The following is a 27960-nucleotide window of genomic DNA, read 5'->3' on the forward strand; positions in this document are numbered from 1 at the left end:
ATCAGTTAGTTGTAGTTATTGTGTATCAGTTAGTTATTGTGTATCAGTTAGTTGTAGTTGTTGTGTATCAGTTAGTTGTAGTTATTGTGTATCAGCTAGTTGTAGTTATTGTGTATCAGTTAGTTGTAGTTATTGTGTATCAGTTAGTTGTAGTTATTGTGTATCAGTTAGTTATTGTGTATCAGTTAGTTGTAGTTGTTGTGTATCAGTTAGTTGTAGTTATTGTGTATCAGTTAGTTGTAGTTATTGTGTATCAGTTAGTTGTAGTTATTGTGTATCAGTTAGTTATTGTGTATCAGTTAGTTGTAGTTATTGTGTATCAGTTAGTTATTGTGTATCAGTTAGTTGTAGTTATTGTGTATCAGTTAGTTGTAGTTATTGTGTATCAGCTAGTTGTAGTTATTGTGTACAAGGACATTTCTAAGTGACCCCAGACGTTTGAATGGTAGTGTATGTGTAGTACAATACACTTTGGAGTTGAATTTAGCTACAGTACTAAAGCTGTGTATTCTTAATGTCAACGAAAACATACTCAAATTATGTTTCAAATTGTTGTGGCTTTTTGTGGACTTGACCACGCCTCTGAAAGAGCTACAAATGAGGTATATGAAGAGTAACAAACTGTGAAATACACCATTTCCAACCGAAACTGACCCTACAGCTCTGGATACACAAAGTTACCTGACATCTAGACTGACTCTCAGAGATAGAAATGCCGAGTTTAAATAAAGAGAAACAAAAAACAACAACATGAAGTGTAACGGTGCCTTTTGGTTAGGTAGGATGACAGCCATTCACATAGCTGCTTCCTCCTCCTCTCAGCCTGTATAGACGCCATCATGTGCTGTGTTCATACACATCCCTACCCACCTTCAACTGCCCAAAGCCCCAAACCCACTCAACCATACACATCCCTACCCACCTTCAACTGCCCAAAGCCCCAAACCCACTCAACCATGCTCTGCTATACCCAACCTTCTCTTGTCCCTCTGACATACAATAGTAGTGTCTCTGCAGTGTGTGTGTGTGCGTGTATACGTAATTTGTGTTCATACGGTCATGTGTGTGTCTCTTTGTGGCCACTAAGACCACTGGCAGGAGCAGTCGGTGGGTTCCTGTATAGAGTAGTTGACCCACGTGGAGTTGCCACTGCAGTAGAGCTGCACGGAGCGCCTCTGCAGCCCCATCTCACGGCAGCACTTACAGAACCTGGCGTACGTGTTGATGTTGTAGTTGTAAATACTGGCCGACGGACACTTCCCGTCACATGACACTATGTTGACCTGGAGGAAAAAACCAACAACAAAATGTAACAAGGGGGATGTAATGCTAAATGTGAATATCCTAATCCTGCCGACTACGCCAAATGTAGCATTAAGAAGAGTTCGTAGCTGATCTACGCCATGTAAAATGACCGTACCTCTTTAATCCAGGTGGCATAGATGGGCTATGAATTATCCTTAATGCTACATAAAGATTAGCTTTTTTTTGCGTTTTTTTTTTAAAGACATCATGATAAAAGCCGTTATCGTGATGAAGATATTGCTCAACTATCGTGGCACAATAATCTATGACGGGCTTGACCCTCCTACTCATCCAGAAACAAGTTTCCCAGACATAGTGCTGTTCCTACATTTTGATGTAACATTTATTTAACCAGGTCAGAATCAATTAAGACAAAAAAAACGTACCGGTCTGTTACTGCGACAGTCGTTCTTCCGTATCGTCATCCTTACTGTCACCTTCTGACAGGACTTCCCATCTTCTTTACCTGCAGGGTTCACAAATACAATGACCACACATCACATCAGTCTTAATCTGGTTCTGAACACACATCACATCAGTCTTAATCTGGTTCTGACCAAACATCCCATCAGTCTTAATCTGGTTCTGACCACACATCCCATCAGTCTGGATCTGGTTCTGGTTCTGACCACACATCCCATCAGTCTGGATCTGGTTCTGACCACACGTCCCATCAGTCTGGATCTGGTTCTGACCACACATCCCATCAGTCTGGATCTGGTTCTGACCACACATCCCATCAGTCTGGATCTGGTTCTGACCACACATCCCATCAGTCTGGATCTGGTTCTGGTTCTGACCACACATCCCATCAGTCTGGATCTGGTTCTGACCACACATCCCATCAGTCTGGATCTGGTTCTGACCACACATCCCATCAGTCTGGATCTGGTTCTGACCACACATCCCATTAGTCTGGATCTGGTTCTGACCACACATCCCATTAGTCTGGATCTGGTTCTGACCACACATCCCATCAGTCTTAATCTGGTTCTGACCACACATCACATCACACCTGAATCTGGTTCTGACCAAACATCCCATCAGTCTTAATCTGGTTCTGACCACACATCACATCAGTCTTAATCTGGTTCTGACCAAACATCCCATCAGTCTTAATCTGGTTCTGACCACACATCCCATCAGTCTTAATCTGGTTCTGACCACACATCCCATCAGTCTTAATCTGGTTCTGACCACACATCCCATCAGTCTTAATCTGGTTCTGACCACACATCCCATCAGTCTGGATCTGGTTCTGGTTCTGACCACACATCCCATCAGTCTTAATCTGGTTCTGACCACACATCCCATCAGTCTGGATCTGGTTCTGGTTCTGACCACACATCCCATCAGTCTTAATCTGGTTCTGACCACACATCCCATCAGTCTGGATCTGGTTCTGGTTCTGACCACACATCCCATCAGTCTTAATCTGGTTCTGACCACACATCAAATCAATCTTAATCTGGTTCTGACCACACATCCCATCAGTCTTAATCTGGTTCTGACCACACATCCCATCAGTCTTAATCTGGTTCTGACCACACATCCCATCAGTCTTAATCTGGTTCTGACCACACATCCCATCAGTCTTAATCTGGTTCTGACCACACATCCCATCAGTCTGAATCTGGTTCTGACCACACATCCCATCAGTCTGGATCTGGTTCTGAAGAACAACCATTAGACCAGAACTCTGATCTGCCAGCCGTATAGAAAGGAAGTATAAACCATGAAGGAATACATGAACAGAGAGAGACGGAGGGAGCAAAAACAGTACAACTGTTGTCATGCTGTCAGAAGGTAAGTGGTACATAAAGACACAAGGCTTTTGTTAGCTACAATACCCCACGGCGGCACTGCTGTTCTTAATATGAAATGGTTTAGGGAGGCCAGAAATATTTCATACTTCAATATCAATTGTATGAGAGGTCTGCGATGCGTAAACCTATTGGTTAATCATCTGTGTAGACGAGACGTCAGTGTAAAAAACAACATGTTAACCAACGGTGTAATTCCATCAGGGAATTCTTTCCCCCACGTAGCGGCCTAGTCAATCAACCAAAATGTGTTACTAAGAACTCTATGTGATGATAACACGTTATTACCCTCTGTACCTATTGACAAGGGTCTACTTTCAACTACTTCAAGCAGAAGACATAATGTTGACAATCTAATTATGTGTATGCCATAATATTTTTTTTGCAATAGTTAATGACCAAAAAAAAAAGAAGCATGACAAATGACATACCCCTGTTACAGTGCATGGAGCTAATGTAATATCTTACATTTATCGCCTAGTAACACGGATACGTCAGTTGTCGAAAGAGTGAAAAGCCCACTATAACATCTAATGAAAGTATGAATTATTTAAACAAGTTTCAGAAACAAAACAGATACCCTTTCACCAGAATCCATCTAGTACCTGTAAGCAGGTGATGTTATTGTTTGGGTAATATGGCATAAAATATTTCAGTGTTACCGCACATCATTTTTCAGGAAGACTAGGATGGGGGAAACTATGCAAGTATTACATACATAAAGAGGATCACGCAATTATTTTATAAATGGATACAAATTTATACCATATTAGCCAAAAACATTAGCGACAGCACAAACCCCCACAGCAGTGTTCAGCAGTACTAAAAGATGACCTACTACAGTTCAAGACACACACCATGCAGACGTCTAAACGACTGCAGACTACTCGGCCACTACCAACAGTACATTGTTGGCGATCAACAATGCACTGCCCCGACAGTGCAAAATGGGGAAAGATTTAGCTGTGTCATGTGATCCGCAGAGGACAATTGGAGGAAAAATGGCAACAAAATAGTGGATGACAACAAAAAAATGACAAAAAAAAAAGCGTTTTTTTTTTTTAGAGTCTGTTTTGACTTGTCCTGTACTGTAATTGTTTCTGTAAAAAAAAAAAGGGAGTACATTGTTGGATATCAACAATGGTGCTGGCAAGCCTCGTTGTCTCATAGAGCTCTATATCAATGACGGGTACCTCGTTCACAGTTTGTGTTAACTGTGGGTGTCAGGGGACTAACAGGGAAGGGAAAGAGAGAATATCCGGTACCTGGGGGGGGGGGGGGGAGGTTGGTACATGATGGTCAGCTTGCACACGGGAACACACAAAAATGAAGAAAAGTAACACAACTCTATCTAGTTCTATATGCTTTTCAATGAAGTTACCGTAAATACTGTAGTAGCATTTATATGTACAATACTGGGGGTTGTTAAAACTGTTGGTTTACATTTGTCATTGGTGTGTGAACCAATTCATGTATGGATGTTGAATTCCTCTGAATACGCCCAGTGTGGCCTTTGGCAGTAACGGTTACATGGATGTCAGATTAGATTATTTTGCTTGTAAAGTGTATGTTGGTTATTTTCACTGAAAAGCATCTGTTCCTATTACTTTGAATAGACCCTTTGGGTGGGGGGGGAGACATAGTAGGAGCCACAACATCATATTGCTGTAGGTATTGCCTAAAACAGTAGGTAGTTTCCGCAAATGGGGGGAAACAATATATTTTCAGCATAAGAGGAGTGAGAAAATGTCTGATTGGAGTGGTCAGGTCATAAACTAAAGGACAAACATGTACTGGGAAACACACGTTAACAGACAAACAAGTAACAAAGATTACCTTCAGTAGAAGAAGGTGGGGAGAGACTAAACATGGGCATACAGGAAGAGACTAAACATGGGCATACAGGAAGAGACTAAACATGGGCATACAGGAAGAGACTTAATATGGAGATACAGGAAGAGACTAAACATGGGCATACAGGAAGAGACTAAACATGGGCATACAGGAAGAGACTAAACATGGAGATACAGGAAGAGACTAAACATGGAGATACAGGGAGAGACTAAACATGGGCATACAGGGAGAGACTAAACATGGAGATACAGGAAGAGACTAAACATGGAGATACAAGGGAGAGACTAAACATGGAGATACAGGAAGAGACTAAACATGGAGATACTAAACATGGAGATACAGGAAGAGACTAAACATGGAGATACAGGAAGAGACTAAACATGGAGATACAGGAAGAGACTAAACATGGAGATACAAGGAAGAGACTAAACATGGGCCTAAAGGGAGAGACTAAACATGGAGATACAGGAAGAGACTAAACATGGAGATACAGGAAGAGACTAAACATGGAGATACAGGAAGAGACTAAACATGGAGATACAGGAAGAGACTAAACATGGAGATACAGGAAGAGACTAAACATGGGCCTAAAGGGAGAGACTAAACATGGAGATACAGGAAGAGACTAAACATGGAGATACAAGGAAGAGACTAAACATGGAGATACAGGGAGAGACTAAACATGGAGATACAGGAAGAGACTAAACATGGAGATACAGGAAGAGACTAAACATGGAGATACAGGAAGAGACTAAACATGGAGATACAGGAAGAGACTAAACATGGTCCTAAAGGGAGAGACTAAACATGGAGATACAGGAAGAGACTAAACATGGAGATACAAGGAAGAGACTAAACATGGAGATACAAGGAAGAGACTAAACATGGAGATACAAGGAAGAGACTAAACATGGAGATACAGGAAGAGACTAAACATGGAGGTACAGGAAGAGACTAAACATGGAGATACAGGGAGAGACTAAACATGGAGATACAGGGAGAGACTAAACATGGAGATACAGGGAGAGACTAAACATGGAGATACAGGGAGAGACTAAACATGGAGATACAGGAAGAGACTAAACATGGAGATACAGGAAGAGACTAAACATGGAGATACAGGAAGAGACTAAACATGGAGATACAGGAAGAGACTAAACATGGAGATACAGGAAGAGACTAAACATGGAGATACAGGGAGAGACTAAATATGGGCGTACAGGAAGAGACTAAACATGGAGATACAGGAAGAGACTAAACATGGAGATACAGGAAGAGACTAAACATGGAGATACAGGGAGAGACTAAACATGGAGATACAGGGAGAGACTAAACATGGAGATACAGGAAGAGACTAAACATGGAGATACAGGAAGAGACTAAACATGGAGATACAGGAAGAGACTAAACATGGAGATACAGGAAGAGACTAAACATGGAGATACAGGAAGAGACTAAACATGGAGATACAGGAAGAGACTAAACATGGAGATACAGGAAGAGACTAAACATGGGCGTACAGGAAGAGACTAAACATGGGCGTACAGGAAGCTACCCAGAAACTATAGCTGGACAGGTTGTCTTTCTCTTTACTCACATGTCTTGCAGCATCCATCCATGTAACTTACAATGGTTCCACCAATCTAGAGTGGAGACAACAGTCACATCTCAGGGGTTAAAGGTCAACTAAATAACATCATAGAGAGGTAGTAGTGTTACAAAGAATGACCAAAACATGTGTGTGTGTGTGTGTGTGTGTGTGTGTGTGTGTGTGTGTGTGTGTGTGTGTGTGTGTGTGTGTTAACCGTACCTTCATACACTCTGTCTGGTTGAAGGGTGGACAGCTGAATGAGTAGGACACCAGGGTAGGGCCTGACAGTGTGTCGGTACAGTCATACTTCATACAGTCTGACACCCACGACTTCCCAGGCTGAAACATCAAGACAATCATCCAGATCAATACAATATTACTTTACCTTGATGATCTGCAGTGTTGTTAACCTGCGGGTACCTGGCCTATCAGAGGGTAGTACCAGGACTGATTAGATAACCTGGGGGTACCTGGCCTATCAGAGGATAGTACCAGGACTGATTAGATAACCTGGGGGTACCTGGCCTATCAGAGGGTAGTACTAGGACTGATTAGATAGGCCAGGTACCCCCAGGTTATCTAATCAGACCCTCTGATAGGCCAGGTACCCCCAGGTTATCAGAGGGTCTGATTAGATAACCTGGGGGTACCTGGCCTATCAGAGGGTCTGATTAGATAACCTGGGGGTACCTGGCCTATCAGAGGGTCTGATTAGATAACCTGGGGGTACCTGGCCTATCAGAGGGACTGATTAGATAACCTGGGGGTACCTGGCCTATCAGCGGGTCTGATTAGATAGGCCAGGTACCCCCAGGTTATCAGAGGGTCTGATTAGATAACCTGGGGGTACCTGGCCTATCAGAGGGTAGTACCCGGACTGATTAGATAACCTGGGGGTACCTGGCCTATCAGAGGGTAGTACTAGGACTGATTAGATAACCTGGGGGTACCTGGCCTATCAGAGGGTCTGATTAGATAACCTGGGGGTACCTGGCCTGTCCAGAGGATGAACCATTGCTGTACTGTACCTTGTAGAGGAGTGCAGTACCGTTGTCATTGTGGTAGAGACAGGAGATGTTCTTGCAGACACCACAGCACATCGTTTGGTCTTTGGGAGGGATGTATATCTGGTTCTAAAAGATAGTACAGGCCTACGGTAACATATATATTCATATATACTGTAGTAATAGTTATAGTACATGTATTATATATATATATATACACACTACCGGTCAAAAGTTTTAGAACATCTACTCATTCAAGGGTTTTTCTTTATTTTTCATATTTTCTACATTGTGGAATAATAGTGAAGACATCACAACTATGAAATAACACATATGGAATCATGTAGTAACCACATTTTTTTTAAACAAATCCAAATATATTTTACATTTAAGATTCTTCAAATAGCCACCTTTTGCCTTGACAGCTTTGCACACTCTTGGCATTCTCTCAACCAGCTTCACCTGGAATGCTTTTCCAACAATCTTAAAGTAGTTCCCACATATGCTGAACACTTGTTGGCTGCTTTTCCTTCATTCTGCAGTCCGACTCATCACAAACCATCTCAATTTGGTTGAGGTCGGGGGATTGTGGAGGTCATCTAATGCAGCATTCTATCACTCTCCTTCTTAGTAAAATAGCCCTTACACAGCCTGGAGGTGTGTTGGGTCATTTTCCTGTTGAAAAACAAATGATAGTCCCACTAAGCCCAAACCAGATGGGATGGTGTATCGCTGCAGAATGCTGTGGTAGCCATTCTGATTAAGTGTGAAATGTAAATAAACCACCAACAGTGTCAACAGCAAAGCACCCCCACACCATAACGCCACCTCCTCCATGCTTCACGGTGGGAAATACACATGCGTAGATCATCTGTTCACCCACACAGCGTCTCACAAAGACACAGCGGTTAGAACCAAAAATCTCCAAATTGGACTCATCAGACCAAAGGACAAATTTCCACCGGTCTAATGTCCATTGCTCGTGCCCAAGCAAGTCTCTTCTTGTTATTGGTGTCCTTTAGTAGTGGTTTCTTCGCATCAATTTGACCGTGAAAGCCTGATTCACACATTCTGCTCTGAAGAGTTGATGTTGAGATGTGTCTTACTTGAACTCTGTGAAGCATTTATTTGGGCTGCAATTTCTGAGGCTGGTAACTAATGAATACAGGGTCTTTCCTGTGGCGGTCCTCATGAGAGCCAGTTTCATCATAGCGCTTGATGGTTTTTGCGACTGCACTTGAAGAAACTATCAAAATTCTTGAAATGTTCCGTATTGACTGACCTTCATGTCTTAAAGTAATGATGGATTGTCATTTCTCTTTGATTATTTGAGCTTTTCTTGCCATAATATGGACTTGGCAAGAGTGTGCAAAGCTGTCATCAATGCAAAGGGTAGCTATTTGAAGAATCTCAAATGTAAAAGATATTTTGATTTTCTTTACAGTTTTTTGGTTACTACATGATTCCATATGTGTTATTTCATAGTTTTGATGTCTTCACTATTATTCTACAATGTAGGAAATAGTAAAAAGTAAAGAAAAACCCTTGAATGAGTAGATGTTCTAAAACTTTTGACCGGTAGTGTGTATATATATACATAAACTCAGCAATAAAAGAAACATCCTCTCACTGTCAACTGCATTTATTTTCAGCAAACTTAACATGTGTAAATATTTGTATGAACATAACAAGATTCAACAACTGCGACAAACTGAACAAGTTCCACAGACATGTGATTAACAGAAATAGAATAATGTGTCCCTGAACAAAGGGGGGATCAAAATCAAAAGTAACAGTCAGTATCTGGTGTGGCCACCAGCTGCATTAAGTACTGCAGTGCATCTCCTCCTCATGGACTGCACCAGATTTGCCAGTTCTTGCTGTGAGATGTTACCCTACTCTTCCACCAAGGCACCTGCAAGTTCCCGGACATTTCTGGGGGGAATGTCCCTAGCCCTCACCATCCAATCCAACAGGTCCCAGATGTGATCACTTTTTGCCAGTCCTGTCTGGTCCAGCGATGGTGGGTTTATGCCCATAGGTGACGTTGTTGCCGGTGATGTCGGGTGAGGACTTGCCTTACAACAGGCCTACAAGCCCTCAGTCCAGCCACTCTCAGCCTATTGCGGACAGTCTGAGCACTGATGGAGGGATTGTGCGTTCCTGGTGTAACTCGGGCAGTTGTTGTTGCCATCCTGTACCTGTCCCGCAGGTGTGATGTTCGGATGTTCCGATCATGTGCAGGTGTTTGTTACATGTGGTCTGCCACTGCGAGGATGATCAGCTGTCTGTCCTGTCTCCCTGTAGCGATGTCTTAGGCGTCTCACAGTACAGACATTGTAATTTATTGCCCTGGCCACATCTGCAGTCCTCATGCCTCCTTGCAGCATGCCTAAGGCACGTTCACACAGATGAGCAGGGACCCTGGGCATCTTTCTTTTGGTGTTTTTCAGAGTCAGTAGGAAGGCCTCTTTAGTGTCCTAAGTTTTCATAACTGTAACCTTAATTGCCTACCGTCTGTAAGCTGTTAGTGTCTTAACGACCGTTCCACAGGTGCATGTTCATTAATTGTTTATGGTTCATTGAACAAGCATGGGAAACAGTGTTTAAACCCTTTACAACGAAGATCTGTGAAGTTATTTAGATTTTTACGAATTATGTTTGAAAGACAGGGTCCTGAAAAAAGGACGTTTCTTTTTTTCCTGAGTTGATATATTCATATATACTGTAGTACGAGTAATAGTACCTGTATTAGCAATACTAGCAGTAGGCTACTGCTGAATAGTGACAGCAGTAGTAGCATTTGTAGCAGTTGAGGTATCAGATACTAGCAGTAGGCTAGTAGTACTGAATAGTGACAGCAGTAGTAGCATTTGTAGCAGTTGAGGTATCAGATACTAGCAGTAGGCTAGTAGTACTGAATAGCGACAGCAGTAGTAGCATTTGTAGCAGTTGAGGTATCTGATGCTAGCAGTAGGCTAGTAGTACTGAATAGTAACAGCAGTAGTAGCATTTGTAGCAGTTGAGGTATCAGATACTAGCAGTAGGCTAGTAGTACTGAATAGTGACAGCAGTAGTAGTGTTTGTAGCAGTTGAGGTATCAGACGCTAGCATTAGGCTAGGAGTACTGAAGAGGGACAGCAATAGTAGCATTTGTAGCAGTTGAGGTATCAGATACTAGCAGTAGGCTACTGCTGTAGTGACAGCAGTAGTAGCATTTGTAGCAGTTGAGGTATCAGATACTAGCAGTAGGCTACTGCTGAATAGTGACAGCAATAGTAGCATTTGTAGCAGTTGAGGTATCTGATGCTAGCAGTAGGCTAGTAGTACTGAATAGTAACAGCAGTAGTAGCATTTGTAGCAGTTGAGGTATCAGATACTAGCAGTAGGCTAGTAGTACTGAATAGTGACAGCAGTAGTAGTGTTTGTAACAGTTGAGGTATCTGATGCTAGCATTAGGCTAGGAGTACTGAATAGTGACAGCAGTAGTAGCATTGGTAGCAGTTGAGGTATCAGATACTAGCAGTAGGCTACTGCTGAATAGTGACAGCAATAGTAGCATTTGTAGCAGTTGAGGTATCTGATGCTAGCATTAGGCTAGGAGTACTGAATAGTGACAGCAGTAGTAGCATTGGTAGCAGTTGAGGTATCAGATGCTAGCAGTAGGCTACTGCTGAATAGTGACAGCAATAGTAGCATTGGTAGCAGTTGAGGTATCAGATACTAGCAGTAGGCTAGTAGTACTGAATAGTAACAGCAGTAGTAGCATTGGTAGCAGTTGAGGTATCAGATGCTAGCAGTAGGCTACTGCTGAATAGTGACAGCAATAGTAGCATTGGTAGCAGTTGAGGTATCTGATGCTAGCAGTAGGCTAGTAGTACTGAATAGTAACAGCAGTAGTAGCATAAGTAGCAGTTGAGGTATCAGATACTAGCATTAGGCGAGTAGTACTGAATAGCATCAGCAATAGTAGCATTGGTAGCAGTTGAGGTATCAGACATTAGCATCCTGATGCTAACTGACTAACCGGTTGGCACTGAGCAGAGCAGTTGGTGGTGGCGGTGCGGAGGTGGTGGAAGCCCGTGGTGGGATCCAGACTGTGGCTACACTGGGTGGTGAGACACACCCCCTCCTCACTGTGATCCACGAGGGTCTGTCCCGGACGCATAACACCCCGCTCCCCGTCCACACACACCGCCTCACGCACTGTAAGAGGGGTACAGACAAACACAGACACAGACATGCATGAACACATGAACACACATTAATTGAAAATGTACTATACATGAACACACTTGTATAATATGAAATATGAAATTATAGTACAATGGAAAAGGTGGGTTACTGTCTAATGATACCCGTGCACTTACCACAGTTAAATCTCTTACAGGAACACTGGTTAGTTGGGTCTGTTAGGAAAGCCCTGTCCACCTGCATGGTCTCTCCCTATTCAGAAGACAACATGTCAGCCAGCGAACAGCACAGCTATACAGCACAAACAAACACAGAGATACACATCCATTACAGAGATAACACGGACACATCCATTACAGAGATAACACGAACACAACCACTACAGAGATAACACGAACACATCCATTACAGAGATTACACAAACACATCCATTAACATGTGGAATCATACAGAAACCTACCAGAAGACATTTTGGCTTCGACAGTGTGTCACACGCACACTCTGAACAAACAGGGAAACAAAAAAAACGTTTTCAATTTATGCTTTTTTTGGGGGAAATGAATAAACTACATGAGAGTTAGAGTGATTCAACTGGAGGTCAACAGGTTGTTACGTGATGGAGGAGGACAAACGTTCCCCTATTACGTGATGGAGGAGGACAAACGTTCCCCTATTACGTGATGGAGGAGGACAAACGTTCCCCTATTATGTGATGGAGGAGGACACACGTCCCCCTATTACGTGATGGAGGACACACGTTCCCCTATTACGTGATGGAGGAGGAGAGACGTTCCCCTATTACGTGATGGAGGAGGACACACGTCCCCCTATTACGTGATGGAGGAGGACACACGTCCCCCTATTACGTGATGGAGGAGGACACAAGTTCCCCTATTACGTGATGGAGGAGGAGAGACGTTCCCCTATTACGTGATGGAGGAGGAGAGACGTTCCCCTATTACGTGATGGAGGAGGAGAGACGTTCCCCTATTACGTGATGGAGGACACACGTTCCCCTATTACCTGATGGAGTAAGAAACAGAAAGGGGTGCTACTTTACCGCAGGTGTGCAGGGGACAGCAGTGGTCTGGAGGGGACACGGTGACAGCAGACATCCCCAAGGGACATGACAACTCAGCACACCGGTACGGCTCACACACTGCACACACACACAGGAATCAGAGACACTGTGACTGTGTGTGTGTGTGTGTGTGTGTGTGTGTGTGTGTGTGTGTGTGTGTGCGTGTGTGCGTGTGTGCGTGTGCGTTGTACTCACCACAGTGGTAGACAGGACAGCAGAGGTCTGTACTGTTGGCGTCCACTGTCAACACCTCTCCATCCTGGCAGTTTGGAACCACCTCCAAACAGGAACCACACACTGGAGAAAGGACACACATCGACACACTGGAGAAAGGAGACGCATCGACACACTGGAGAAAGGACACACATCGACACACTGGAGAAAGGAGACACATCGACACACTGGAGAAAGGAGACACATCGACACACTGGAGAAAGGAGACACATCGACACACTGGAGAAAGGAGACACATCGACACACTGGAGAAAGGAGACACATCGACACACTGGAGAAAGGAGACACATCGACACACTGGAGAAAGGAGACACATCGACACACTGGAGAAAGGAGACACATCGACACACTGGAGAAAGGAGACACATCGACACACTGGAGAAAGGAGACACATCGACACACTGGAGAAAGGAGACACATCGACACACTGGAGAAAGGAGACACATCGACACACTGGAGAAAGGAGACACATCGACACACTGGAGAAAGGAGACATCAACACACTGGAGAAAGGAGACATCAACACACTGGAGAAAGGAGACTCCACAGTATGACAGAAAAACACAACGTCAACCATGTGTATAATGACATGACTAATAATAATATTCTGGTTATGTTGTGGGATGGTGCAGGTCTGTATATATATATATATTTTAAATGTAACCTTTATTTAACTAGGCAAATTAGTTAAGAACAAATTCTTATTTACAATGGCGGCCTACGCCGGCCAAACCCGGACAAATTGTACGCCACCCTATGGGACTCCCAATCACGGCCGGTTGTGATACAGCCTGGATTCAAACCAGGGTGTCTGTAGTAACGCCTCTAGCACTGAGATGCAGTGCCTTAGACCGCTGCGCCACTCGGGAGCCCATGGTTGTCATGGTTGTGGTGATGTTGTGGGATGGTGCAGGTTTGTTATGGCTGCGTTGTGGTTGCATTGTGGTCAGGTTGTGGTCTTGGTTGTGGTTGTGTTGTGGTCATGGTTGTGGTTGTGTTGTGGTCATGGTTGACTCACTACAGATGTGTGCCAGGCAGCAGCTGCCATCAGCCCTGGTGGCGATGCGGGTCTGGTCCTCTCTACAGGCTGGGATGTCTGACTCACAGCGCTCTGGGTCACACTCTGTACACAACACACACACACACACACACACACACAGAAATACACACACAACACACATTTTAAACATATGTATCTCAATGGCCTAGCATCATCATATAGAATAGTATCATCATATAGCCTAGTATCCTCATATAGCCTGGTATCATCATATAGCCTGGTATCATCATATAGAATATTATCATCATATAGAATAGTATCATCATATAGCCTGGTATCATCATATAGAATAGTATCATCATATAGAATAGTATCATCATATTGAATAGTATCATCATATAGCCTGGTATCATCATATAGAATAGTATCATCATATAGCCTAGTATCATCATATAGAATACTATCATCATATAGCCTGGTATCATCATATAGAATAGTATCATCATATAGAATAGTATCATCATATAGCCTGGTATCATATAGAATAGTAGCATCATATAGCCTGGTATCATCATATAGCCTAGTATCATCATATAGTTTAGTATCCTCATATAGCCTGGTATCATCATATAGAATAGTATCATCATATAGAATAGTATCCTCATATAGCCTGGTATCATCATATAGCCTAGTATCATCATATAGCCTGGTATCATCATATAGAATACTATCCTCATATAGCCTGGTATCATCATATAGAATACTATCCTCATATAGCCTAGTATCCTCATATAGCCTGGTATCATCATATAGCCTGGTATCATCATATAGAATACTATCCTCATATAGCCTGGTATCCTCATATAGCCTGGTATCCTCATATAGAATACTATCATCATATAGAATACTATCATCATATAGCCTAGTACCCTCATATAGCCTAGTATCATCATATAGCCTGGTATCATCATATATAATACTATCATCATATAGCCTGGTATCCTCATATAGCCTGGTATCATCATATAGAATACTATCATCATATAGCCTGGTATCATCATATAGCCTGGTATCATCATATAGAATACTATCCTCATATAGCCTGGTATCATCATATAGAATACTATCCTCATATAGCCTAGTATCCTCATATAGCCTGGTATCATCATATAGCCTGGTATCATCATATAGAATACTATCCTCATATAGCCTGGTATCCTCATATAGCCTGGTATCATCATATAGAATACTATCATCATATAGAATACTATCATCATATAGCCTAGTACCCTCATATAGCCTAGTATCATCATATAGCCTGGTATCATCATATATAATACTATCATCATATAGCCTGGTATCCTCATATAGCCTGGTATCATCATATAGAATACTATCATCATATAGCCTGGTATCATCATATAGCCTGGTATCATCATATAGAATACTATCATCATATAGCCTAGTATCCTCATATAGCCTGGTATCATCATATAGCCTGGTATCATCATATAGAATGGTATCATCATATAGAATATTATCATCATATAGCCTGGTATCATATGGAATAGTAGCATCATATTGCCTGGTATCATCATATAGCCTAGTATCATCATATAGTTTAGTATCCTCATATAGCATAGTATTATCATATGGCCTAGTGGTGGTGATTATACAGAAGAGAGGCCCCCTCACCACAGACGTAGTCTGGACAGCAGGAGTCCTCTCTGAAGTAAGACACCAGCTTCTCTCCATACTGACACTCCGGGGGGAAGATGTCACACAGGGTCTGGTTACAAACTGGATGACAGACAGACAGACAGACAGAGACAGAGACAGAGACAGAGACAGAGACAGAGACAGAGACGACAGAGACAGAGACAGAGACAGAGACAGAGACAGAGACAGACAGACAGACACCATCAGATCAATACAAACCAATCACATTACATCATGGCCACCTAAACATCGTTCCTACATTGTTGAAGTGGAACTCAGGTTCCTGTTGGCGTTGAGTTGAGCTCTGAAGTCTTTACGTTCCTTCACAATTGTTTTCAGGGCCATCAGATTCATTCTTTTTGAGTAGAGGTCAACTTGTGACAAATCAAATCAACGTTTATTTTTCATGTGCGCCGAATACATGAATACAACAGGTGTAGACCTTACAGTGAAATGCTTACTTACTCTAATCAACAGTGCAAAAAAGGTATTAGGTGAACAATAGGTAAGTAAATAAATAAAACAGTAAAAAGACAGTGAAAAATAACAGTAGCGAGGCTACATACAGACACCGGTTAGTCGGGCTGATTGAGGTAGTATGTACATGTAGATATGGTTAAAGTGACTATCCATATATGATGAACAGAAAGTAGCAGTAGCGTAAGAGAGGGGTTGGCGGGTGCGGATCACAATGCAGACAGCCCGGTTAGCCAATGTGCGGGGGCACTGGTTGGTCGGGCCAATCGAGGTAGTATGTACATGAATGTATAGAAAGTTACTATGCATGTATGATAAACAGAGAGTAGCAGCAGCGTAAAGGAGGGGTTGGGGGGGGGGGGGGGGGGGGGCACAGAATGCAAATAGTCCGGGTAACCATTTGATTACCTGTTCAGAAATCTTATGGCTTGGGGGTAAAAACTGTTGGGAAGCCTTTTTGTCCTAGACTGCTTGTACCGCTTGTCATGGGGTAGTAGAGACAACAGTCTATGACTGGGGTGGCTGGGGTTTGACAATTTTTAGGGCCTTCCTCTGACACCGCCTGGTGTAGAGGTCCTGGATGGCAGGAAGCTTTGCCCCTGGTGATGTACTGGGCCATACGCACTACCCTCTGTAGTGCCTTGCGGTCGGAGGCCGAGCAATTGCCGTACCAGGCAGTGATGCAACCAGTCAGGATGCTCTCGATGTTGCAGCTGTAGAACCTTTTGGGGATCTCAGGACCATTGCCAAATGTTTTTAGTTTCCTGACGGGGAATAGGCTTTGTCGTGCCCTCTTCACGACTGTCTTGGTGTGTTTGGACCATTCTAGTTTGTTGGTGATGTGGACACCAAGGAACTTGAAGCTCTCAACCTGCTCCACTGCAGCCCCGTCGATGAGAATGGGGGCGTGCTCTGTCCTCTTTTCCTGTAGTCCACAATCATCTCCTTTGTCTTGATCACCTTGAGGGAGACGTTGTTGTCCTGGCACCACCCGGCCAGGTCTCTGACCTCCTCCCTGTAGGCTGTCTCATCATTGTCAGTGATCAGGCCTACCACTGCTGTGTCATCTGCAAACTTCATGATGGTGTTGGAGTCGTGCCTGGCCATGCAGTCGTGGGTGAACAGGGAGTACAGGATGGGACTGAGCACGCACCCCTGGGGGGCTCCAGTGTTGAGGATCAGCGGGGCAGATGTGCTGCTACCTACCCTCACCGCTATTCCAGTCTGTGCTAGCAAAACAGTCCTGTAGTTTAGCATCTGCTTCATCTGACCTATTATTAAGGTATCTTTACTTTTACTCAATTATTTAAATCGAGTACTTTTCCACCACTGTTTTAAGTTATTTGGTTTAATAAAAATATGTTTTAGGTATATCATATTCAACCTAACTTGAATTCTACAGTGTACTATAGCAATGTGCCAGTTTCTTACCGCAGGCTTTCTGTGGGCAGCAGGAGGTGTCGTCTGCCAGACTGATGACCACTTCCCCGGCCCTGCGGCAGAGCGGCTGAGGCACGGCGGAACAGTTATACTCCACGGGAACGATATTGTCGTTGTCACAGCGATACATACAGCAGCCATCTTTAGACGCCTTCCACACCTCGCCAGGAGCACGGGGTACACCGGAACTGTCCGTACAGGCTGCGAGACACACAGATAACAATGTATTGAAGTGTAACATGCACTACTCAGATGTTATTACTCAGTGTGACTTACAATAAGTCTATTCCACTAAAGACCAGACCAGACCGGGTGTTTTGTATCATATGAATGTTGACCAGTGTTCATTTGATTGTCTGTGTGATGGCGAAGGTTGATCAGTGAAGGCTTACCACACTTCTCAGGGGGGATGCAGAGGGCAGAGTAGGGTCGATGGAGCAGAGTGCCCTCAGGACAGACACATCCCTCTGTCAGGCCTGTACACTGCTCAGGGTCGTGGTCAAAGTCATGGTTGGAGCAGGACTGGGCTGTACAGGTCGGCAGACAGGCCTGGTAACGCAGCTGGTCTGGACACATGAAGGCTGGGAGAGGAGAGAGGTGAGACAACACTGTTTTAAACTGTTCATAAACTGGATCAGAACCACGACAGGCAGCAGAGCTTGATTCAATATTATCATGTCCATAATGCAGAACTTTGTCTTTTGCTTTACACAATGACATTGACTGACATTAAAACATTATACTGTGAGTGTGTTGACTGACAGGGAAACGTTATACTGTAAGTGTATTGACTGACAGGGAAACGTTATAGTGTAAGTGTATTGACTGACAGGGAAACGTTATACTGTAAGTGTATTGACTGACAGGGAAACGTTATACTGTAAGTGTGTTGACTGACAGGGAAACATTATACTGTAAGTGTGTTGACTGACAGGGAAACGTTATAGTGTGAGTGTATTGACTGACAGGGAAATGTTATAGTGTAAGTGTATTGACTGACAGGGAAACATTATACTGTAAGTGTATTGACTGACAGGGAAACATTATACTGTAAGTGTATTGACTGACAGGGAAACGTTATAGTGTAAGTGTATTGACTGACAGGGAAACATTATACTGTAAGTGTATTGACTGACAGGGAAACGTTATAGTGTAAGTGTGTTGACTGACATGGAAACGTTACACTGTAAGTGTATTGACTGACAGGGAAACATTATACTGTAAGTGTGTTGACTGACATGGAAACGTTATAGTGTAAGTGTATTGACTGACAGGGAAACATTATACTGTAAGTGTATTGACTGACAGGGAAACGTTATAGTGTAAGTGTATTGACTGACAGGGAAACGTTATAGTGTAAGTGTATTGACTGACAGGGAAACGTTATAGTGTGAGTGTGTTGACTGACAGGGAAACGTTATAGTGTGAGTGTATTGACTGACAGGGAAACGTTATAGTGTAAGTGTATTGACTGACAGGGAAACATTATACTGTAAGTGTATTGACTGACAGGGAAACGTTATAGTGTAAGTGTATTGACTGACAGGGAAACGTTATAGTGTAAGTGTATTGACTGACAGGGAAACATTATACTGTAAGTGTATTGACTGACAGGGAAACGTTATAGTGTAAGTGTATTGACTGACAGGGAAACGTTATAGTGTGAGTGTGTTGACTGACAGGGAAACGTTATAGTGTGAGTGTATTGACTGACAGGGAAACGTTATAGTGTGAGTGTGTTGACTGACAGGGAAACGTTATAGTGTGAGTGTGTTGACTGACAGGGAAACATTATAGTGTAAGTGTATTGACTGACAGGGAAACGTTATAGTGTGAGTGTGTTGACTGACAGGGAAACGTTATAGTGTGAGTGTGTTGACTGACAGGGAAACGTTATAGTGTGAGTGTATGGCTTCATGTGTCTGTGCTTTGGAAGCCATGTTGCCCGTTAGTACAGTAGAATACAGCCGGTCCTTACGACAGTAGTCTGGGCTCCTCCACTCCATGCAGACGTTGAACTTGTGACAAGATGCCACGTAGGCAGCCAGCGCTACACACGGGTTGTTGACGTACTCCGCGTCACGTACCCACACCTCACAGAACGTACTGGGAGGAACCTGCGGTACATTACAACAAATACAACACAACCTTTTCTGTTTAAACACATCTACAGTGCTGTATTGGGATGGGAGGGTGCTGTATTGGGATGGGAGGGTGCTGTATTGGGATGGGAGGGAGGGTACTGTATTGGGATGGGAGGGTGCTGTATTGGGATGGGAGGGTACTGTATTGGGATGGGAGGGTGCTGTATTGGGATGGGAGGGTACTGTATTGGGATGGGAGGGTGCTGTATTGGGATGGGAGGGTACTGTATTGGGATGGGAGGGTGCTGTATTGGGATGGGAGGGTACTGTATTGGGATGGGAGGGTACTGTATTGGGATGGGAGGGTACTGCATTGGGATGGGAGGGTACTGTATTGGGATGGGAGGGAGGGTACTGTATTGGGATGGGAGGGAGGGTACTGTATTGGGATGGGAGGGTACTGTATTGGGATGGGAGGGTACTGTATTGGGATGGGAGGGTGCTGTATTGGGATGGGAGGGTGCTGTATTGGGATGGGAGGGTACTGTATTGGGATGGGAGGGTGCTGTATTGGGATGGGAGGGTGCTGTATTGGGATGGGAGGGTACTGTATTGGGATGGGAGGGTACTGTATTGGGATGGGAGGGTGCTGTATTGGGATGGGAGGGTGCTGTATTGGGATGGGAGGGTACTGTATTGGGATGGGAGGGTACTGTATTGGGATGGGAGGGTACTGTATTGGGATGGGAGGGTACTGTATTGGGATGGGAGGGTGCTGTATTGGGATGGGAGGGTACTGTATTGGGATGGGAGGGTACTGTATTGGGATGGGAGGGTGCTGTATTGGGATGGGAGGGTGCTGTATTGGGATGGGAGGGTACTGTATTGGGATGGGAGGGTACTGTATTGGGATGGGAGGGTGCTGTATTGGGATGGGAGGGTGCTGTATTGGGATGGGAGGGTGCTGTATTGGGATGGGAGGGTGCTGTATTGGGATGGGAGGGTACTGTATTGGGATGGGAGGGTACTGTATTGGGATGGGAGGGTACTGTATTGGGATGGGAGGGTACTGTATTGGGATGGGAGGGTGCTGTATTGGGATGGGAGGGTACTGTATTGGGATGGGAGGGAGGGTACTGTATTGGGATGGGAGGGTACTGTATTGGGATGGGAGGGTACTGTATTGGGATGGGAGGGTGCTGTATTGGGATGGGAGGGTGCTGTATTGGGATGGGAGGGTGCTGTATTGGGATGGGAGGGTACTGTATTGGGATGGGAGGGTACTGTATTGGGATGGGAGGGTACTGTATTGGGATGGGAGGGTGCTGTATTGGGATGGGAGGGTGCTGTATTGGGATGGGAGGGTGCTGTATTGGGATGGGAGGGTACTGTATTGGGATGGGAGGGAGGGTACTGTATTGGGATGGGAGGGTACTGTATTGGGATGGGAGGGTACTGTATTGGGATGGGAGGGTACTGTATTGGGATGGGAGGGTACTGTATTGGGATGGGAGGGTGCTGTATTGGGATGGGAGGGTGCTGTATTGGGATGGGAGGGTACTGCATTGGGATGGGAGGGAGGGTACTGTATTGGGATGGGAGGGTACTGTATTGGGATGGGAGGGAGGGTACTGTATTGGGATGGGAGGGTACTGTATTGGGATGGGAGGGAGGGTACTGTATTGGGATGGGAGGGAGGGTACTGTATTGGGATGGGAGGGTACTGTATTGGGATGGGAGGGTACTGTATTGGGATGGGAGGGTACTGTATTGGGATGGGAGGGTACTGTATGGGGATGGGAGGGTGCTGTATTGGGATGGGAGGGTACTGTATTGGGATGGGAGGGTACTGTATTGGGATGGGAGGGTGCTGCATTGGGATGGGAGGGTACTGTATTGGGATGGGAGGGTGCTGTATTGGGATGGGAGGGTACTGTATTGGGATGGGAGGGTACTGTATTGGGATGGGAGGGTACTGTATTGGGATGGGAGGGTGCTGCATTGGGATGGGAGGGTACTGTATTGGGATGGGAGGGTACTGTATTGGGATGGGAGGGTACTGTATTGGGATGGGAGGGTGCTGTATTGGGATGGGAAGGTGCTGTATTGGGATGGGAGGGAGGGTACTGTATTGGGATGGGAGGGTACTGTATTGGGATGGGAGGGAGGGTACTGTATTGGGATGGGAGGGAGGGTACTGTATTGGGATGGGTGGGAGGGTACTGTATTGGGATGGGTGGGAGGGTACTGTATTGGGATGGATGGGAGGGTACTGTATTGGGATGGATGGGAGGGTACTGTATTGGGATGGATGGGAGGGTACTGTATTGGGATGGATGGGAGGGTACTGTATTGGGATGGGTGGGAGGGTACTGTATTGGGATGGGAGGGAGGGTACTGTATTGGGATGGGTGGGAGGGTACTGTATTGGGATGGGTGGGAGGGTACTGTATTGGGATGGGTGGGAGGGTACTGTATTGGGATGGGTGGGAGGGTACTGTATTGGGATGGGTGGGAGGGTACTGTATTGGGATGGGTGGGAGGGTACTGTATTGGGATGGATGGGAGGGTACTGTATTGGGATGGATGGGAGGGTACTGTATTGGGATGGATGGGAGGGTACTGTATTGGGATGGATGGGAGGGTACTGTATTGGGATGGGAGGGAGGGTGCTGTATTGGGATGGGAGGGTACTGCATTGGGATGGGAGGGTACTGTATTGGGATGGGAGGGTACTGTATTGGGATGGGTGGGAGGGTACTGTATTGGGATGGGAGGGAGGGTACTGTATTGGGATGGATGGGAGGGTGCTGTATTGGGATGGATGGGAGGGTACTGTATTGGGATGGGAGGGAGGGTGCTGTATTGGGATGGATGGGAGGGTACTGTATTGGGATGGATGGGAGGGTACTGTATTGGGATGGATGGGAGGGTGCTGTATTGGGATGGATGGGAGGGTACTGTATTGGGATGGGTGGGAGGGTACTGTATTGGGATGGGTGGGAGGGTACTGTATTGGGATGGGTGGGAGGGTACTGTATTGGGATGGGTGGGAGGGTACTGTATTGGGATGGATGGGAGGGTACTGTATTGGGATGGATGGGAGGGTACTGTATTGGGATGGATGGGAGGGTACTGTATTGGGATGGATGGGAGGGTACTGTATTGGGATGGATGGGAGGGTACTGTATTGGGATGGATGGGAGGGTACTGTATTGGGATGGATGGGAGGGTACTGTATTGGGATGGATGGGAGGGTACTGTATTGGGATGGGAGGGTACTGTATTGGGATGGGAGGGTACTGTATTGGGATGGGAGGGTACTGTATTGGGATGGGAGGGTACTGTATTGGGATGGGAGGGTACTGTATTGGGATGGGAGGGTACTGTATTGGGATGGGAGGGTACTGTATTGGGATGGGAGGGTACTGTATTGGGATGGGAGGGTACTGTATTGAGATGGGAGGGTACTGTATTGGGATGGGAGGGTACTGTATGACGAGGGAGAGAGAGAAGCAGTGAACCTACAAAAGCATGGCAGGGGCTGAAGGAGGTGTTTCGGAGCATGGTCATACACTGGGAACAGTCACTGGTGGAACAGTTGACTTCTCTGCGCCGGCTGTGGCTGATGTAACTAGTGGTGTTGGGGACCTGCCAGCTGTCGATGAACACCGCTGGGTCCTCGCTCTCCCCGACTGTCGTCCCATTGGACAGCATCAGGTCGTTGGCTGGGTTACCATCACAGCAGCCTGGGGGGGGGGGGGGGGGGGAATAGGGAGAGACACAAGGGGAGCGAGAGAGAGAGCGAGAGCGAGAGCAAGAGCAAGAGAGAGATGCAGTAAGAGAGAGCGAGAGCGAGAGCGAGAGAGAGAGAGGAGAGGAGCGAGATGCAGTAAGAGAGAGAGGGAGGGAGAGGTGATCGGTTGAGGGGAACAGAGGGGGAGAGAAAGAGTGAGAGAGAACATGCGTCGGGGGGCAAGGCCATGGCCAGAATGCAAGAAGGGAGGGATAGTGAGCGGGGAGCCAGAAGATGAACTCAATCCATGGTCCCAACTCAATCCATGGCCCCAACTCAATCCATGGCCCCTACTCAATCCATGGCCCCTACTCAATCCATGGCCCGTACTCAACCCATGGCCCCTACTCAACCCATGGCCCCTACTCAACCCATGGCCCCTACTCAATCCATGGACCCTACTCAATCTATGGACCCTACTCAATCTATGGACCCTACTCAATCTATGGACCCTACTCAATCTATGGACCCTACTCAATCTATGGACCCTACTCAATCTATGGACCCTACTCAATCTATGGACCCTACTCAATCTATGGACCCTACTCAATCTATGGACCCTACTCAACCTGAATGGTTATAGCAGGTGAGGTCCTAGGGTACGTCCCAAATGGCACCCTATCCCTAGTGCACTACCTTTGAACCCAGGGCCGGGGCAAAAGGAGTGTTATAAATATGGAATAGTGTTCCACTTGGGAACCACACTACAACCAGCCTCCATACCACTCCACTTCAAATGGATGCCATTGTCCTGGTAAACCACACGCCAGTGTCCTGGTAAACCACACGCCAGTGTCCTGGTAAACCACACGCCAGTGTCCTGGTAAACCACACGCCAGTGTCCTGGTAAACCACACGCCAGTGTCCTGGTAAACCACACGCCAGTGTCCTGGTAAACCACACGCCAGTGTCCTGGTAAACCACACGCCAGTGTCCTGGTAAACCACATACCAGTGTCCTGGTAAACCACATGCCATTATCCTGGTAAACCACATGCCAGTGTCCTGGTAAACCACATACCAGTGTCCTGGTAAACCACATGCCATTGTCCTGGTAAACCACATGGCATTGTCCTGGTAAACCACATGCCAGTGTCCTGGTAAACCACATGCCAGTGTCCTGGTAAACCACATGCCAGTGTCCTGGTAAACCACATGCCAGTGTCCTGGCAAACCACATGCCAGTGTCCTGGTAAACCGCATGCCATTGTCCTGGTAAACCCCATGCCAGTGTCCTGGTAAACCCCATGCCAGTGTCCTGGTAAACCACATACCATTGTCCTGGTAAACCACATACCAGTGTCCTGGTAAACCACATGCCAGTGTCCTGGTAAACCCCATGCCAGTGTCCTGGTAAACCCCATGCCAGTGTCCTGGTAAACCACATACCATTGTCCTGGTAAACCACATACCAGTGTCCTGGTAAACCACATGCCATTATCCTGGTAAACCACATACCAGTGTCCTGGTAAACCACATGCCATTGTCCTGGTAAACCACATGGCATTGTCCTGGTAAACCACATGCCAGTGTCCTGGTAAACCACATGCCAGTGTCCTGGTAAACCACATGCCAGTGTCCTGGTAAACCACATGCCAGTGTCCTGGCAAACCACATGCCAGTGTCCTGGCAAACCACATGCCAGTGTCCTGGTAAACCGCATGCCATTGTCCTGGTAAACTATATACCATTGTCCTGGTAAACCACATAGCATTGTCCTGGTAAACCCCATACCAACGTCCTCATAAGTTCTAACTACACAACATACCACAGAGGCCCATGGTGGGCAGTTTGCTGTTGTAGCTCTCTGTCTCGATGACCAACATGCCCGTGCTGTGGAACCACTGCAGCTTCAGGCCCGCTGGTGTCCGGATCAGATACATGTTGCCGGTGTCCAGGATCTCAAAGCCAAACTTCTTGAACCTCGGCTTGGCGTACCTCGAGTTCACATACAGCTGACAGACAGAAAATATATGTCAAAATCCTATATGTTGAGGGATACTGTATTTCCTAATATAGACAGGCCTACAAATACTACTGTAGTGTGTATGGCAAGTTAATTAACATCTCATCACTTTTTAGGTCTAGGATGAACTCTTTCTACTTTACATTGACTTTGATTCTGTTCGTAGTCAAATTGGTGAATAAAGGGCTAGTTAGACCGAGAGAGATAGGAAGAGATTAATAAGAGATAAGAAGAGATAAGAAGAGGAGATGAAGAGATGAAGAAGAGATAGGAAGAGATTAAGAATAGATAAGAGATAAGAAGAGATAGGAAGAGATAGGAAGAGATGAAGAAGAGATGAAGGAACAGACTGACCCTCCTCTGCAGTCTGTTGATGACCAGGTGGTTGGACTTGTGGGTAATGTTCAAAACCACTAGACACAGGTTGGTGAAATTCCACAGCAGCTTTGGATGGAAACAGAAAAACAAATATTCCATATTACTTTTTTATTTTATTTACAAAGGCTAAGAATCTCTAATAAAAGGGATTAAAGTCATATAGAACTACTCGACATGTGAATGAATAATGATCATTTCCTGAGAATTTTACATTATATAGGGGTGTAAGACAAGGATGTCCTTTATCACCATATTTATTGATTATCGCCACTAAAATACTTTCTGCAAAGGTACTGTAGCTACAGTATAGGGCCTCACTGTGTCTGAGGCGGCCATTTTGGGGGCACCAGCGTTACAGTTACCTAATGTACCCTCATCCTCACCGTGTCTGAGTCAGCGGGGCATTCCTGGACCACGATGCTGACAGTCTCGCTGGGCAGCTGGGTCACAATGTAGGAGGTAGCCTTGTAGATGGCCACGCTGTTACCATCAAACGTGATCACGTTCAGGTCGGGGAACACTGAGCAGCGACCTGGAGGAGACAGGACAACACCAGCAAGAAACAGGACATTATGACTGAGAAACGCCTGACGGGGAGGGAGGGAGCTGCCTGCCTGCCTGCCTGCCTGTGTCCGTCAGTGGAAGCTGGTGGTGGAGCTATAGGAGGACGGGCTCATCTTAATGGTTGGAGTGAAATAAATGGAAAGTTATCAAACACATCAAACTAGTGTAAACAACTAGTGGAAACAACTAGTGGAAACAACATGTGGAAACAACATGTGGAAACAACTAGTGGAAACAACTAGTGGAAACAACTAGTGGAAACAACATGTGGAAACAACATGTGGAAACAACATGTGGAAACAACTAGTGTAAACAACTAGTGTAAACAACTAGTGTAAACAACTAGTGTAAACAACTAGTGGAAACAACATGTGTAAACAACATGTGTAAACAACATGTAGAAACAACATGTGGAAACAACTAGTGGAAACAACTAGTGGAAACAACTAGTGGAAACAACTAGTGGAAACAACATGTGTAAACAACATGTAGAAACAACATGTGGAAACAACATGTGGAAACAACATGTTTGACTCCCTTCCTTTTTATTCCATTCCAGTCATTACAATGAGCCCATCCTCCTACAGCTCCTCCCACCAGCCTCCACTGGAGTTCGTGTCTACTACTGTGAATGTGTGTCGGCTAGCAGTTGTCCTCACATGGGCAGTCCCACTGCGGGCAGCACTTGTCCCCGTTGACCAGGATGGCGAAGCCGAGCAGGCCGCAGTTAGGAGGGGTGGAGTTATACAGACAGTTCTGGGACATGTTGAATCGGACCAGCTGGCCGCTCACACAGAGGAACTTGGTACACTCATCTATGATCTCTGAATAGGGAGGCTGAGACAGGGAAGAACAACAGTTACAACCTGAACAGATTGAACAACGTGTGTTATACAGTGTACTGAATGAAAACAAGGATTAGATGAAGACATTGATGAGAGTTGAAACCATGTACGAACAATTAGCTAGAAGACTGCAGAGCGCTAGTAAATACCGTAATAGGCTGAGATGACTGAGAGGCCTGGACTTTTCAGATAGTTACAATTATTATATATATATGTATTGATTTAACCTTTATTTAACTAGGTCAAGTCAGTTAAGAACAAATTCTTATTTACAATGACTGGCCTACACCGGCCAAACCCTAACCTGGACGACGCTGTGACAATTGTGCACCGCCCTATGGGACTCCCAATCATGGCCGGTTGTGATAGAGCTTGGATTCGTAACCAGGGTGTCTGTAGTGATGCCTCAAGCAATGAGATGCAGTACCTTAGACCGCTGTGCCACTCAGGAGCCCCATGGAGCCTGCATTGAGCCTACATTGAGCCCCATTGAGCCTACATTGGTTCCTATTGAGCCTACATTGGTTCCCATTGAGCCTACATTGAGCCCCATTGAGCCTACATGTAGAAGAGAGGAAAGGAGAGAGGACTTGGTCTACTCACAGT

The 27960-nt window shown here is 45.4% G+C and overlaps 1 protein-coding gene across 1 annotated transcript; it reads right to left on the bottom strand.

The window, feature by feature from the left end:
• Positions 1 to 1082: 1082 nt before the first annotated feature.
• LOC120038036 (otogelin-like) lies at positions 1083 to 27907 on the bottom strand. Its single transcript, XM_038983981.1, has 19 exons — positions 27896 to 27907; positions 27169 to 27346; positions 26329 to 26477; positions 25922 to 26011; positions 25370 to 25556; positions 23335 to 23555; positions 19701 to 19839; positions 18115 to 18303; positions 17714 to 17923; positions 15782 to 15886; positions 14105 to 14209; positions 13048 to 13149; positions 12832 to 12930; positions 11605 to 11783; positions 7602 to 7706; positions 6793 to 6912; positions 6580 to 6625; positions 1692 to 1771; positions 1083 to 1283 (listed from the first exon to the last, which is right to left on the bottom strand). The coding sequence occupies exons 1-19, from the start codon at positions 27905 to 27907 to the stop codon at positions 1083 to 1085; spliced, it is 2517 nt and encodes an 838-aa protein (XP_038839909.1).
• Positions 27908 to 27960: the final 53 nt, after the last annotated feature.

The sequence above is a fragment of the Salvelinus namaycush genome, unplaced genomic scaffold (assembly GCF_016432855.1).
Source record: "Salvelinus namaycush isolate Seneca unplaced genomic scaffold, SaNama_1.0 Scaffold2047, whole genome shotgun sequence".
Taxonomy (NCBI): Eukaryota; Metazoa; Chordata; class Actinopteri; order Salmoniformes; family Salmonidae; genus Salvelinus; species Salvelinus namaycush.